This window comes from Lynx rufus, unplaced genomic scaffold, assembly GCF_022079265.1.
Source record: "Lynx rufus isolate CCGP_SWC_20201006 ecotype Redwood Valley unplaced genomic scaffold, mLynRuf1.p SCAF_9, whole genome shotgun sequence".
NCBI classification, from domain to species: Eukaryota; Metazoa; Chordata; class Mammalia; order Carnivora; family Felidae; genus Lynx; species Lynx rufus.
The window spans coordinates 110,955,289-110,969,854 of NW_025814897.1; the positions used below are offsets into that span (position 1 = coordinate 110,955,289).

Below are 14,566 nucleotides of genomic sequence, written 5' to 3' on the forward strand. Positions count from 1 at the left end.
AAAGAAAGAAATTAAAGCTGTAGAGAATGCTCCAACTTTCGGAGGACTCATACTATACCGTGCATCGGGTCTGTCACCTGGAAAGCAGACTGCTCCAGGCACGATCGCATGGGCAGCCTGCGGCAGAGAACACATAGGCACAGACAGCTCAAGTGGTACATCCCCCCCACGTGCCCTTGAAGCCACCCAGCGCGCACATGCCTTCCCCAGGCGGGTGCGCTGCGCTCACACCGTCGCTCCAGGGACCAGAAACCCGGACTGGCTTCGTGCTAGAAATCCCACACATTTAAGACCAGCAAGACAAAGACATGTTGCATACGTCAAAATCTGACACGGCAGTCCGTGATTTCTTTAGTTATCAAAAGAAGGCACCAAAGCAGGTATGGAAGGGGCTACAGAGGGTGATCTGGCAACCACCCCTCGAGCATTAGCTGAAGAAATACTCGGTGAGACCAAACGGGAACACACGCTACTGGAAAAATTTACTTTGGAGAGGCAAGTCTCACCACCTTAGGGAGAAGTAAAACCACACCACAAAGTACGAGGCGGTTTTTCAGAAGCAGGGTAAAAACAAGTCAAACTCACGATAATCCTAATATAATGAGAAAAAAATACACAGAGTTCCCAGTGTCCAGTTACTGGCGACACGAGCTCTCACAGTCTCTTGGGACCAAGCAGGGCTCTTCGTGAGGGAACGTGAGTCGCACGGTCTTTGCACGATGCAACCCTCGCTCCGGGGAGAATTGTTTGCGAGCAATTTCTCAGTGGCCAATAGGTGACTGTGAACGATCTATGGGCTGTTCCCGTGTCGGGTGTTTCCCATATTCTATTGTGGTTTAATTTCTATTTAAACTGCCATTAAGGGAAGACGACCTTCTGCTTTCGGGTTTTAAAACAGACCGTGTCCCAGATGGCACTCTTTTGAGTCATTAACACATATCTGCGTTGTGCCTTGATGCCTTTCATTTTATTATGGTTAGTACTCAAACAAGCATTAATATTAGCCTTCCCTCACTCAAAGAACACACAAAAACATTTTCCCAGACAACGCTCGAGGGATCTTTGATGTGTATCCCAGACGTTCATGCCTGTGAGACCGTTCAAAACGGCGAGGCCAAATCTCTCCATTCATGCACAGAAGGAACTGGCTCCACACAGAGTCGCTGTTCTGACCGAGGAAGGGACAAAGCAATCCTCTGAGACTTCTGCCAACTGGTACAGGTGACACTGAATGAACAATACGTACTGACATTTGTGTCTTCCACAATTCACGATAAATAAGCAAACGGGTTATTTGTAATCAGCCAAACTTGCTGCTTTGAAAAGGCCGCTGCTGGACGTTGCAGGGCTCGTGTTCCTTCCCAGTGTCAGAAAGGAAAAAAACCAAGTTACATTTATAGCCTGTGTCATCGTTTCAAGCTCCTTCTAGCAGTTACATCTCTTCCCACAATGGCAGCGGCTGAACTGGTACTTCTGCCCAGCCTCTGTTAAACTATCCCACTTTGCTTCGGGGTAATTTTACAGTGGAATCCGGTTTTCACCGTCTGTGCCAATGAGGAGACCGCCCCATTGAAGTGAAAGCTAGGCCGTGCGAAACAGACCCTGAATTACATCGATTACATTGACAGGTGCTGTTTTAAGACCAGACCGATACTTTTATGCTCACAGTGTCTACGTTACAGCAACAGGGGCTGGGGGAGAACGATGTCTGGGGACGGAAACTGTAGGCTTTGTGCCGCCTGAACCCCCACGAGCTGCACCAAAGAGCAGTCGTGGCGCTGCTAGGATCTTCGACGTTCTGCAGCCCCAAGACGAAGAAAAATGGAAAAGCTGAGCAACATCAAATTATTTTAAGCCGGGTCACTTGCAAATAATAGTAAGTGTAAATCAAAGAAATACTTCTACTTAATGGTTGATTCTCAGAGGTAAAAAAAACTCAAAAGCGTATAAGGGGAAGGAGAAAGGGAAGGAAGGGACACACTCAACTCACCTGGCCCAGCGTGTCATTAAACAAAAAAGGACAGTCTGAGAAAACACACGGGACCATCATCACCTGTAGCTGTCAGTGAACGATTCGGAAGGAAGGAGCTTATACCAACCCGCCTCCAAGGATGCCGCAACTGTGCTTACGGCCGACCTCGGGGGTCCCGGATTATTTGCACACTGCACGTCCACGCACAGGCACGCGTGTGCTCTCCCCGCAGGCAGAGTACAGACGGGGAGAGCGCGACATTTGAGTTGTGTGACATTTCTGTCTTTAATCGCTACATTTATGAGAGTGATGGCATTTGTTATTCAGGCGGGCTCGAGATTTGCTCAGCCACGTCTCTTCATCGATGCAAATCCTGACAAATCACTGTCAACGCTGGCAACTGCTTTGTTGGGGTGGGAACAGGAACCTCCTGGTAGACTCTACCTAACTGTCCTTCCACGACAGGGCCAGGTTCTTTCTGAAAAGCTGATCGGCGATAGGACTGAACCCACGCCCAGCAACAAAATAAATAAAGATACTTCACATCTGAGCTGAAAATACTGGAAAAGGTATTTAAGTTTGTGTGAAGTCCCTGGCACAGCATGGTGACAGCTCAGCTTCTGCGGCCCCAGGACCCAGCACCTGCTGCCTGGTTCGTGTCCCCCGGGCTCGAGCTCTGTCCCTACCCCCTTCTCTCTTGGGCAGTCGTTTCTCAGAGCCCCGAATTTGGTTCCCCCTGTTGTCAAGGTATTCAAATGACCAACACTTTAACAGTGGCCATTAATGTCTAAAATTCCACTGGCAACCAGTGCCCCCGCCAAAACCTGGGTTTGGGGAACCAAAAATATTTATATTTGAGGCTGTAGGTTTCATATTTTTAGTACGCTTGAACTTCAACCAAAAAAGTGTTCCTGAAGGACTCAACCAAACGAGTATTTATGCTGAAAATGGGTTCTCTCCTGTAATGCAAAGGAACAGCGTTTTTTCCAACAAAAAATGAGATTACTGTCTAATAAGTCAATCGTGGGACTGTAAACACACGTTTGCTGTCCAGTCAGTAAGCTGCTCACCTCCAGGTACAGCTTCTGCCCTGCATGGCGGATGCACCCCCAGAAATTAGAATTATATGCAAAACAGACTCCATTCTGTTAGTTTGGTAAGGATTAACTCCACTTTGAGTAGCTTTATTCTATTTATTTTGAGTTACCTAAGAGGTTTTTTATTTGTTTTTGTAAAAATGAATAGGAAAATAGAATTGTTAAAACAAATTCTATTTCCAGGGGTGCCTGGGTGGCTCTGTTGGTTGGGTGCCCGACTTCAGCTCAGATTATGATCTCACAGTTGGTGGGTTTGAGCCTTGCCTAGGGCTCTGTGCGAACAGCTCGGAACCTGGGGCCTGCTTCGGGTCCTCTGTCCCTCTCTCTCTCTCTGCCCTTCCCCTGCTCACCTGCTCTCTCTCACTCTCTCTCAAAAATAAACAAACATTAAAAAAAAATATCTATTTCCAGACATTTCTATTGCATTTAAGTACTATAAGGCAGTAATTCTACACTGCCAAAATTTCAAACAGGACAAAATATTAACTACTGACAGTGAATCTTTATTAGGGGGAAGAGACAACTGCTCAGTTCCAGGCTGTGCTGTCGGTGGCTTTTACTAAGTTACCCATCAGATAACACAGCACATTCTAGAGCTGCGCTGTCCAACATGGTAGCCACAGCTAGGTGTGACCACTGTAATTTAAATTAATTAAAATTTAAAATTCTAAGCCTTGGTCACACTTGCCACATTTCCACATGTTTGATAGCCACGTGCGACCAGTGACCAGCAACCTAAACAGCACAGATCCTGAGCACTTCCCTCACCCCTGTCATCGAACTGTGGCTCCAGACAGAGCACAGAACCTGGCAACTGGCTTAGCCCAGCACCTGGAAGAGTGCATAGCACACGTTTAAAACACCCTTATTTAAGTTATAAATACAAATAAAAGCCTCGTAAGTCAGATTTAAACAATAGTCTATATCATACACAATTCCAGCAGCTGGTTATTAAAGTATTTTAGGGGCACCTGGGTGGCCCAGTCAGTTAAGCATCCAACTCTTGATTTCGGCTCAGGTCATGAGCTCACAGCCCATGGGATCAAGCCGTGAACAGTCATGCTGTTAGTGTGGAGCCTGCTTGGGATTCTCTCTTTCCCTCTCTCTCTCTCTGCCCCTCACCCACTTCTTCTCTCTCTCTCCCTCAAAGCAAACATTTAAAAATATATATATGTATATATATATATATACATATACATACATATATATATATATATATATATATTTAAAGTATTTTAAAAGTGCAGCTTAAATGGAAGCACACAAATAAACAGAAATGGGACATAATGGTTAGAAAATGTGAAAGTCCCCCAAAGAAAAAATGGCTACAGATTGATTTCTTTAAAAGTACCAAAAGGGGGGCACCTGGGTGGCTCAGTCGGTTGAACATCTGACTTCGGCTCAGGTCATGATCTTGTGGCTTGTGAGTTTAAGCCCCACGTCGGGCTCTGTGCTGACAGCTTGGAGCCTGGAGCCTGGAGCCTGCTTCGGATTCTGTGTCTCCCTCTCTCTCTGCCCCTCCCCGCTCATGCTCTCTCTCTCTCAAAAATAAACAAAAATTAAGAAAAAATAAAAAAATAAAAGTACCAAAAGGACATCAACTGGGTTTTTCAAAAACTGTGCTTTGAAAGTACAACTTGATGAAATGAAAAACTCAGCTGGGTGGTCAACATTAGAACCCTGCTGCCTGTGTACTGTAAGGGGCCGGGGTCCGCTGTGTGCTCCATCACAAAGAGGCCTCAGATCTCCTTGGCTGAACACACGCAACTTGAACGTATCATCTGGCTTCCAACTTTCAGATCCTCAGCACTGCACAGCTTGAAAACGCCGAGGAAAAACTATCCAACGAAAAGGCTCGGTCACGTTATGACACAGAGTACCGATTTTAACTATAATATTTCTGAACGTTACAACCAAATTATTGTAGGCATGGACATAATCTGCTTATCAGATTGAATTGAGACTAGTCTCTTAAAACAATGAGAAAATTATTCCCCGTTTTATGATGATCAAAATAGGCCCTTTCAAAAAAAAATTTAAATGGATATCAAAATTCTACCACAGAAATATAGCAAATGAACACCTGTGTGTATGGTCAGTAAAATGGTAAATTCAGAGTATAAATAGTAAAAAAAAAAAAAAAAAAAAAAAAAAGCCAGACATTTGGCGTCTCCTATAATCGGTTAAGACAATTCAAAAAATAAAGCACTTTAATTGAAAGTTAGATTCAATTTAGTAATACAAAAATTTAGAAAGATTATGAGTCTAACCAATTCAAAGTTTCAAAAAAATCTCGATGGGAGGTAGTTAATAATTAGAGCTCCACTGAGATCACACTTTGTCCACTGGAACTCCCTTGTACCCGTAAAACCTTTTGGATATGTAATTTAAAACAATACCTTTTCCACATTAGAATTTTACAACCCAGGTCTCAGCTAAAAATTTCAATGTGTGGAAAATCCAAGCATCATAACCCCTACTAAAGATTTAACCAACATCATATTTCTTCTGGATATGAAGCTGAGAATATTTGTACTAGCATACTAATGAATTATAAGCAAAAACAGGAATTCAGAACATAACAGGATATAAGCAAAAAACCCAGTTGTGCAGCCGAATTAAAATAAAAGCAGTATGTAAAAAATAGTTTTAATAATACCATTCAAGTATTTAAAATCTCTTTCCAGGTAATTCAAGAGAGAGGATGAAAACTGTTCACAGGGCCCTCCCGACCCCACACAGCCTACAAACTCACCATCTTTAAAATCGCCCCGTACAGCCGCAGGAGCACTTTCCGAGGCTCGTCACCAATGGTGGCCACGGTGTCAGGTAAGGAGCACTGGAACAGCATGTTACTGAGGCCACCTCTGTTGGAAGTAAGAGGACAGTAAGCATCAGTATTTTCAAGGTCAGCTAAACCTTCTTGGGCAACTATGGATGAGAAATCGGGGTCCCACGGGAATGGTTCTCATCGAAGTCTCCATCAACTCAGGATACACGCGATATCAATGACAGGCTCCACGGTTTTTAGACCAATTCAGTCATATTAAAAACAGGCAAATTCCCAACTTATTCTTCTTAGATTAGCGCTGGGGAGGAGTTTTGTCTAAACTGCATGTGTGCGCCTGCACACGGTCAGTGCCTCTAGGGAATGACCTGGATGGAAGAGAACCCCCTGCAGCACTGGGAATAGAGCAAATCCCAGATGCGCTCTTTCAAGCCCATGTTCTTCCGTGATCCAAAATTTCCATTATATTCCCACAACGAGCAGGTTAAAATCTCGGGGCAATACTTAAAGCACCTCCCCCAGGACCTTCCACTTGAAGTATATGTAGTTTCATGTTCTTAAAAATCTCTCAACCGGGGGTGTCAGTCGGTTGAGTGTCTAACTCTTGACTCCGGCTCAGGTCGTGATCTCACAGTTTGTGAGTTCAAGCCCCGCATCGGGCTCTGTGCTGACAGCTTGCAGCCTGGAGCCTGCTTGGGATTCTGCGTCTCCTTCTCTCTCTGCCCCTCTCCTGCTCGCGTTCTGTCTCTCTCTCTCTCACAAAAATAAACATTAAAAAAATTTTTTCTTTTTTTTTGATTTGCAACGTAACTGGTCCTTGGAGCACTCAGTGGAAATGGGAGATCTCAGTACCCTGAAATTTGCACTCTATGAGAGAGACAAGAAACAAGTCACAGGGGTCATTTAAAACAGGAAAGGAACTGCCTTCGGGACAACGCACCTGCCCAGGTTGGACATGATCAGGTACAGAAGCAGAAGGTTAGTGAACAGAGGAATCAAGCTCAATGAAGGAATACGAAATACAAGAAGCAACCCATTTGCAGCAGATGTCAGAGTCCCTCGGCCCTAGTTTTATCCACCTGGCAAATCTTAAGGAGCTATTCCGTGAGTACAGCCCTCTGCCGGAAGCCAGGGTAACATAAACCTCAACTGTGTTCTGGGCCTTGCCCTCAGGAAACATCCTCTCTAGCGAAGGAAGCAGACATAAAACTGTCCGAATTCAAAGTCACAGGGCAGTGCGGGAGGCTACATGCTGCAGCACGTCCACACCTGCGTCGCAGAGGCTGCGGTATCTCATGGCAGTAGGTGCAACTCTGGGAGGAAAAGTGACCAGCAGACCGAACCACAGTTTCTAGAAGGATATCTCCTGGTCACAGGAGTCCCCAGCTCTCTCCCTGCTCCATCCATAAAAAGCCCAGTCAAGCTACGCTCCCCAAGTGAGGCCAGAACACAGACCTAATTTACACCATCATGTGCACAATTACACAGGTATTACGAGCATACAATGACCAGGGCTGCCAAGAGCTACAAGATACGGACCAGGAGGCCGCGTGGGGCGGAAAGAGAACGGGGAGAAATTCTCATTTGGGGGTTCATGTTGGCAGACTGACGTTGACTAGCAATTTCGGAATTTCAGCTGTGGCATTCTCCTCCCTTTCCTCGGTAAGCAAAGCCAGATTTTAGGCAGGCAGCAACACGCCTGCCACGAAGACCGTATTTACCAGCTGCCTTTACAGGTACGTGCGCCCAAGCGACCGGGTGCTGACAAATACAGCATAAAAGGAGGTGTCTGTGCGACTTGTGGAGGTCAACTTAAAACACACGCACGGGCCTTGCCCCTTTCTCCCTGTCCTTTCTCCTGCCGTCTGACACGGGACACGGTGTGTCAAGTGGTAACTAAGCTCTGGTCTCTGAGTCCACATCCACCCTGCAGTTCTCCATTGTGGTGCCGGGCTGGGGCTCCACCGGTTACAAATCTCCTTTGCCAGCTGCTCCCAGTTAGGTCCGGCCAGCGGGGGTCCTGCAGGGAGGCAGGAAGGCAGGAGGAGGGAGATGTTGTGTCTGCCGGCTCTTCTTCTCCAAGCGCGGCAGGAGCAACAGCGGAAGCCCCGCTGCTTTTGCCAACACCGGCATCACCCAGGGTACCAGCTCGCAGGCCTGGGCCCTGGCTCCGGCGGGGGGGGGGGGGGGGGCTGCAAGTTCTCAGATGCCAGTAGCAGCCCAGCAGCGCCCTCTCCACGGGGGCTGGGGGTTCCAGCTCCAGGGTCTCAAAACCTCAACCTCTTCCTTCTGTCCCTCAGCCCAGGGAAGGGGCTGCTTCCTGCAGTTCTGTGTGCCACTGGGTCCCGTTTTTGCTTTTTGCGTTCTCCAATACCTGTTCAGCCGATTCCCAATTCCCTACATTAAATTCTCTATGTTGAAATGTCTAGTGTTGTTTCCGCTTTTCTTGCCGGGATCTCGCCAGGCACATACAGCCAGAGCTTTAGCAGTTTCTTGGATCACGTCCTAGGAATGGCAGAGTAGTTAGCTGCAAGGAACCCGCATCCCCATCAAGCCCACGGAGCTGCCACACCTGCCCAGCCTGTCCACCTTTGTGTCCCTTTACACAATAGGGAAATAAATCTCTGTGTTAAGTCATTGTTACTCTGGGGTTTTCCGTTAGAAGCGGCTAAACCTAGTGCCAACCGATCTAGCTGATCACACATCCACTTAATCGTGTTCTCCCAATCTGGAAACTCCTTACTCTGCTAAAAACTACCTCCTTACGGTTTAAGACCAAGTTCAAAGCCCAACCTCCTCAAGAAGCTTTCCCCATCTTCCCTGCTGGCTCCTTGAAGGCAGGGGGAATATCTCTCTTCAATACTCAAGGCTAGTGACCCCAAATGGTCCGTGCTCAATAAAGCTTCTCTGAAGATGACAGTACCCGACAGCACTCTTGTCCCACTGAGTGCCTCTTCTCCAACTCCCTCCTGTTATGTGCACCGTCCTACTGGGTCTAGTGGGTTAGGTGTGGCTCCCTGACTAAAGAGACAGTCCTGGGAGAAGGCAGCATGCCGCAAGAAAGACCAGTGGCTGCAGAGCCACGGCTTCGAATCCCAGTTCTGCCACTTACTGTGGCAGCTGTGCGGTCTTGGCCACCTCGCTACACCTCTCTGAGCCTCAGATTCAGCCCTCTGTACGAGACCTGCACTTTCTTTGGTCATTTTAAGAGCTCCATGGGGCACCTGGTTGGCTCAGGTGGTGAAGCGTTTGACTTGATGTTGGCTCAGGTCATGATCTCATAGTTTGTGAGTTCAAGCCCCACACTGGGTTCCATGTTGACAGTGTGGAGCCTGCCGGAGATTCTCTTTCTCCCTCTCTACCCCTTCCCCACGTGCTTTCTCTCTCAAAATAAATACACTTAAAAAAGGGAGAGAGAGAGAGAGAGAGAGAGAGAGCGCGCGCTTCTTGGGCTGCAGTGTTCAACAGGTGAGCTCAGTTCACTCTCCCTGCAGTCCTGCAGGGTGGATGCCGATCCTGCCGCCCATTCATAGATGGGGAGACCAAACAGAGTGGGGGAGCACCAGGTGTCATGCTAAGCACATAGTAGGTGCTGTGCCAGCCACACAATCCCAAGAGCCTTACATCAGGATGAATCTGTACAAACTTACATAAAACAAAGGTCTTTGTTTCCTGTGGCTGCTGTAACATACAACCACACACTTCATGGCTTAAAACAACACAAACTTGGGGCGCCTGGGTGGCGCAGTCGGTTAAGCGTCCGACTTCAGCCAGGTCACGATCTCGCGGTCCGTGAGTTCGAGCCCCGCGTCAGGCTCTGGGCTGATGGCTCGGAGCCTGGAGCCTGTTTCCGATTCTGTGTCTGCCTCTCTCTCTGCCCCTCCCCCGTTCATGCTCTGTCTCTCTCTGTCCCAAAAATAAATAAACGTTGAAAAAAAAAATTAAAAAAAAAAAATAAAAAAATAAAACAACACAAACTTATCTTACACTTCTGGAGTTCAGATGCTAGGAAATAGGTCTTATGTGGCTAAAATCAAGATGTCGGCAGGGCTGAATATCAAAGGGATATACCACATTCCAGGAAACACATACAAAATGACTAAAAACAGATTGAGCTAGTTGAATTTCAAAGGACAGTGTTACTGGGGGGAATGAGGAATCGGGTGTGTAACCCGGGGACAGAGTTTCAGACCAGGAAGATGAAAGTGTTCCTGGGATGGGTAGGGGCGACGGCTGCACAACAGTGCAAGCATCCTTAATTCCACCGACCTGCACACTTGAAAATGGTTAAAAAGAGTAAATTTCATGCTGTGTATACTTCACCACAATGTTTTATTTTTTTATAATGTTTTTTTTTTTTTTTTTTAAATTTTTTTTTTTCAACGTTTATTTATTTTTGGGACAGAGAGAGACAGAGCATGAACGGGGGAGGGGCAGAGAGAGAGGGAGACACAGAATCGGAAACAGGCTCCAGGCTCTGAGCCATCAGCCCAGAGCCCGACGCGGGGCTCGAACTCACGGACCGCGAGATCGTGACCTGGCTGAAGCCGGACGCTTAACCGACTGCGCCACCCAGGCGCCCCAATGTTTTATTTTTTTAAAGCTTATTTAATTTCTCCGTCCAACACGGGGCTCAAACTCACAACCCCGAGGTCAAGAGTTGCACGCTCTTCCAACTGAGCCAGCCAGGCACCCCTCACAATGTTTTTAAAAAGGAATGAAGTATTGACACCTGCTATGACATAAATGAATCTTAAACACATTATGCTCAGTGAAGGGTGCCTGGGTAGTTCAGTTGGTTGAGCGTCTGACTTCAGCTCAGGCCATAATCTAGCAGTTCATGAGTTCAAGCCCCGCACTGGGCTCTGTGCTGACGACTCAGAGCCTGGAGTCTGCTTTGGATTCTGTGTCTCCCTCTCTCTCTGCCATTCCCTGGCTCTCACTCTGTCTCTCTCAAAAATAAACATTTGAAAAAAAAAAAAAAAACACATTATGCTAGGTGAAAGAAACCAGTCACATATTATGTGATTCCATTCATACAAAATGTCCAGAACCAGGAAATTTATAGACAGAAAGTAGATCCGTGAGTGCTTAGGGCTGAAGGGGCCAGCGTTTCCTTCCAAGATGATGGAAAATGTTCTAAAATTGGCTGTGGGAGGGGCACCTGGGTGGCTCAGTCAGTTGAGCATCTGACTTCGGCTCAAGTCATGATCTCACGGTTCATGAGTTCAAGCCCCACATTAGGCACACTGCTGACAGCAGAGAGCCCACTTTGGATCCTCTGTCCCTCTCTCCCTGCGGCCCCCCACCCCCCACCCTGCTTGCAGTCTCTCAAAAGTGAATAAGACATTTTTTTAAAAGGTAGCTATTTTTACAAAGGACTATGGGATGACGGTTGCCCATACCTGCGAATATACCAACCGATACATATGCTTTGAATGGGTGAATTGTATGATATGTGAACTATATGTCAATAAAGCACTTTTTGAAAAAGAAAAATGACTTTTTTCCTATGGAATGATTTTCCCCTAACCAATTAAAAACTTGAATGTGTTTCTACAGAAACAATATTTCCCCACATGTAAACAAAAGTCATATTTAAGAACTTTTTCAGTATCTTATTTAACAGAAAAGAATCATGAGTCCCTGGGAATCTTCACAAGAATAAAGACCTCTTTTCCCAAAAAGGCAAATCAGTTGCCACCCCAGTGAGGGAAGAAGACAGACCAGGGGAACCCAAGGCTCGGACTTCCCCCAAGTGAACCTTGAAGCACACGGAAAGGTGTGGAGAGGATTGAAGGAGCCTTGACCTTTCTTCTCGACTCAGGGCAACGCCTCTAATGGGCAGCTTATCAGAACCGCCCTGCCACACAGGCTCCTGGCTACCAGGCGAGAGAACAGGCATTCCATCAGTTAAAAGCCCTCGTTTTCCTTCCTGTCACACACTCTTGAGACTTCAGTCAACAGCGGGAGCAAACAGATGAGCTACTGTTCTAAACTGTGTGACTCATTTCAAAGTTTAATCCCGTACTCCTAGAGGAGGCAGGCCGGCCAGCTGGGCCAGAAACAAGCCCACAACCTGGAAACCCTTCATCTCCTGAATTATCTGCAGCCCCTGTTGCTCAATAGGCTGTACCGGGAGGAAGTAAACCGTTGGTTATTTTGTAGTGACTAGCAAGATAAGGAAACAAGGTCATTACCATGGATGACCCAAACTGGGAGAAACCACGTAGACAAAAACCCAGTTACCAGTGGAGCCAAAAACACGACCAGGAACAAGAAGATGTGTTGGGAAGATATGCCCTAGACATGGTAGCAAGACTACAACAGCCCCATGACCGTGTAATTTGTCAAGATATTCTCCAAAGTAAAATCGCAGAAACTCTCAAGGGTTCAAACAAGTGGTAGAACAGCTTTATGAGAAACACACGTGTCATAGTCGAACTCTGGGGACACTCAAGTAAGCAAAAATATCAAATCAAACAAAACGAACACATTCATCTCACAGTCGACACATGGAAGCAACCCACAGCAGGTGGCAACCTGGACGGCGCCGCTGGCGGGCACCCTCACCAGGCCGCGTGCCCGTAACCCATCCTGCGCGCAGGCCTCTGACACAGAGCCAACGGACTAACGGGTGGAACAAAGTGCTTAAATCAGACATGAAAATAACCATCTCAATTTCTCTTGATATACAGCTAATCAAGAAACAACTCACAACGAAGAACAGTGACTTCTCTAATGGCAGCACACGTGGAAACGAAAAGGATAGAAAAGCCACGCAGTAACAAAGCAAAGAAACCCCCACCAAGCTGAAGCCCGATGGCTAAGGGGTTTCTGTGCTAAAGAAAGTAGTTTGTGAAAACAAAGCCACACAGCAGCCCCTTTCCAGAAAGCAGCGCTGTGCTGCTTCCATCACACTGGCCCTGAAGGTCGACCTCCCCACCACAAGCAGTAAAGAACTCAGGTGACCTGGGCATGTTTTTAAAGACGCAGGTTTTATCAGTGTTACCGGACCAACTAAAGGAGGCTGCTTATGACGTGCAGTAAATTGTGTGCCTTTCGGATTTCAGAATTCGTGTTCCAAAAAATGTTGTTAATACGGATCTTAAAGACTCCCAAAATAAGAAATATAACAAGTTACCCAAAGTCTATCATTCGAACATGACGACTTTGAACATTCTGGGTTGTTGTTTTGTTTTTTAAGTAGGCTCCATGCCCAACATGGGGCGTGAACTCAGGATCCTGAGATCAAGAGTCACATGCTCTATCCACCGAGCCAGCCAGGCGCCCCTACACATTCTGGGTTTTTTATTTGCCATTTTCCTAAGCTCCTCTTTTCCTACTTCTTTCTTGTTATTAAAATTAGGACCACACTCTAATGTTCCTTTTCCATTATATTACGAACATTTTCCATCAATTCATCATTAAAAACACAATTTTTAATCATGCATACAATTTCATCTTAAAGACTGAGCATGGTTTATTTAGCCAAGGGCGGACTGCTGGAGACGGCGGGCTTCTACGTAACTGTTTACTTCTATTCATAACTCTATAGTATGGACACCTGTACATCAACCTTTACGCACAATCTGACGAGACCCTTTAGTTACAGCTGGTTTTTCTGGGTCAAAGGACACTAACATCTTAAAATTCTTGCTGCCCATTGCCAAAGTATCCTACATATAAGCCACTCACTCGTCCTCGCCTTTTAGCACATCACAACTCCTGCCTCACAGTCTTGACTGACTTATCAATGAAAAATTGATACATCAAAATATTACTTTCTAGAAACATCAATTTGCTAGTGAGAACTTTTTTTTTTTTTAAGGCTACAATATACAGGAAGTTAACAAAGGCTATGAAAAATTTTAAAGTTAAAAAACTTGCACAGGAAATATTTGTAGGTACAACAATACAGACAAAAAAAGTTATTAAATAAACTATAAAACATGCTGAGAGCTAGCAGCTTTATTTAAATGACTTCTTGGCAACAAGCATCAATGATTTTCCCCCAAACTGATAAATGTCAATTCATTACTCTCCCCAGAAAGCCATAAAATTAATTGCACTAACCACTGTGAGGAGAAGAGAAAATCAGAAAATGTAAACTAGCAGTTAATCTAAAAATTTAGTTGACTCAGAAATGGGTCAAAGATACTATGTCACAGTAGGCAACATACTAATCAACAATTACTTTTTTTTATCAACAATTATTAAAAAGAGCCTTGAGAAACCCTACAAAACCATTTCAAAACAGAAACCACTCCATGTAACACTAACATCTGATACCTGATGCTACTCGCTCTCAAAGTGCCTTATGGCAAAAAACATCAACCATGCCTTCTTAGCATGAAAGGTCTTCCTGACATAGAAGCCTACATGGCAACAGGTTGCATGTAGTCAGATATGAACCACAATATCCCCAAACACACAGGATTACTAATTCTCCTACATGTCAGCTATTCTATTACAACTCCACCTACCACAAAAAATACTCTAATGCTTGGGGCGCCTGGGTGGCTCAGTTGGTTAAGCGTCCAACTTCGGCTCAGGTCATGATCTCACAGTTTGTGGGTTCAAGCCCTGCGGCGGGCTCTGTGCTGATGGCTCGGAGCCTGAAGCCTGCTTCGGATTCTGTGTCTCCCTCTCTCTCTGCCCCTCCCCTGCTGGTGCTCTGTCTCTCTCTGTCTCAAAAATAAATAAAAC

The 14,566-nt window shown here is 45.9% G+C and overlaps 1 protein-coding gene across 3 annotated transcripts in view; it reads right to left on the bottom strand.

Annotated features, from left to right (window-relative positions):
• CHKA (choline kinase alpha) overlaps nucleotides 1–14,566 on the bottom strand; it is a 61,939-nt gene that overhangs the window by 30,059 nt on the left and 17,314 nt on the right. For all 3 annotated transcript variants that reach the window (XM_047070051.1, XM_047070053.1, XM_047070050.1), the window contains exon 2: nucleotides 5,825–5,936. In XM_047070051.1, the coding sequence (XP_046926007.1) occupies nucleotides 5,825–5,936 (112 nt within the window). The remainder of the gene's footprint in view (nucleotides 1–5,824; nucleotides 5,937–14,566) is intronic.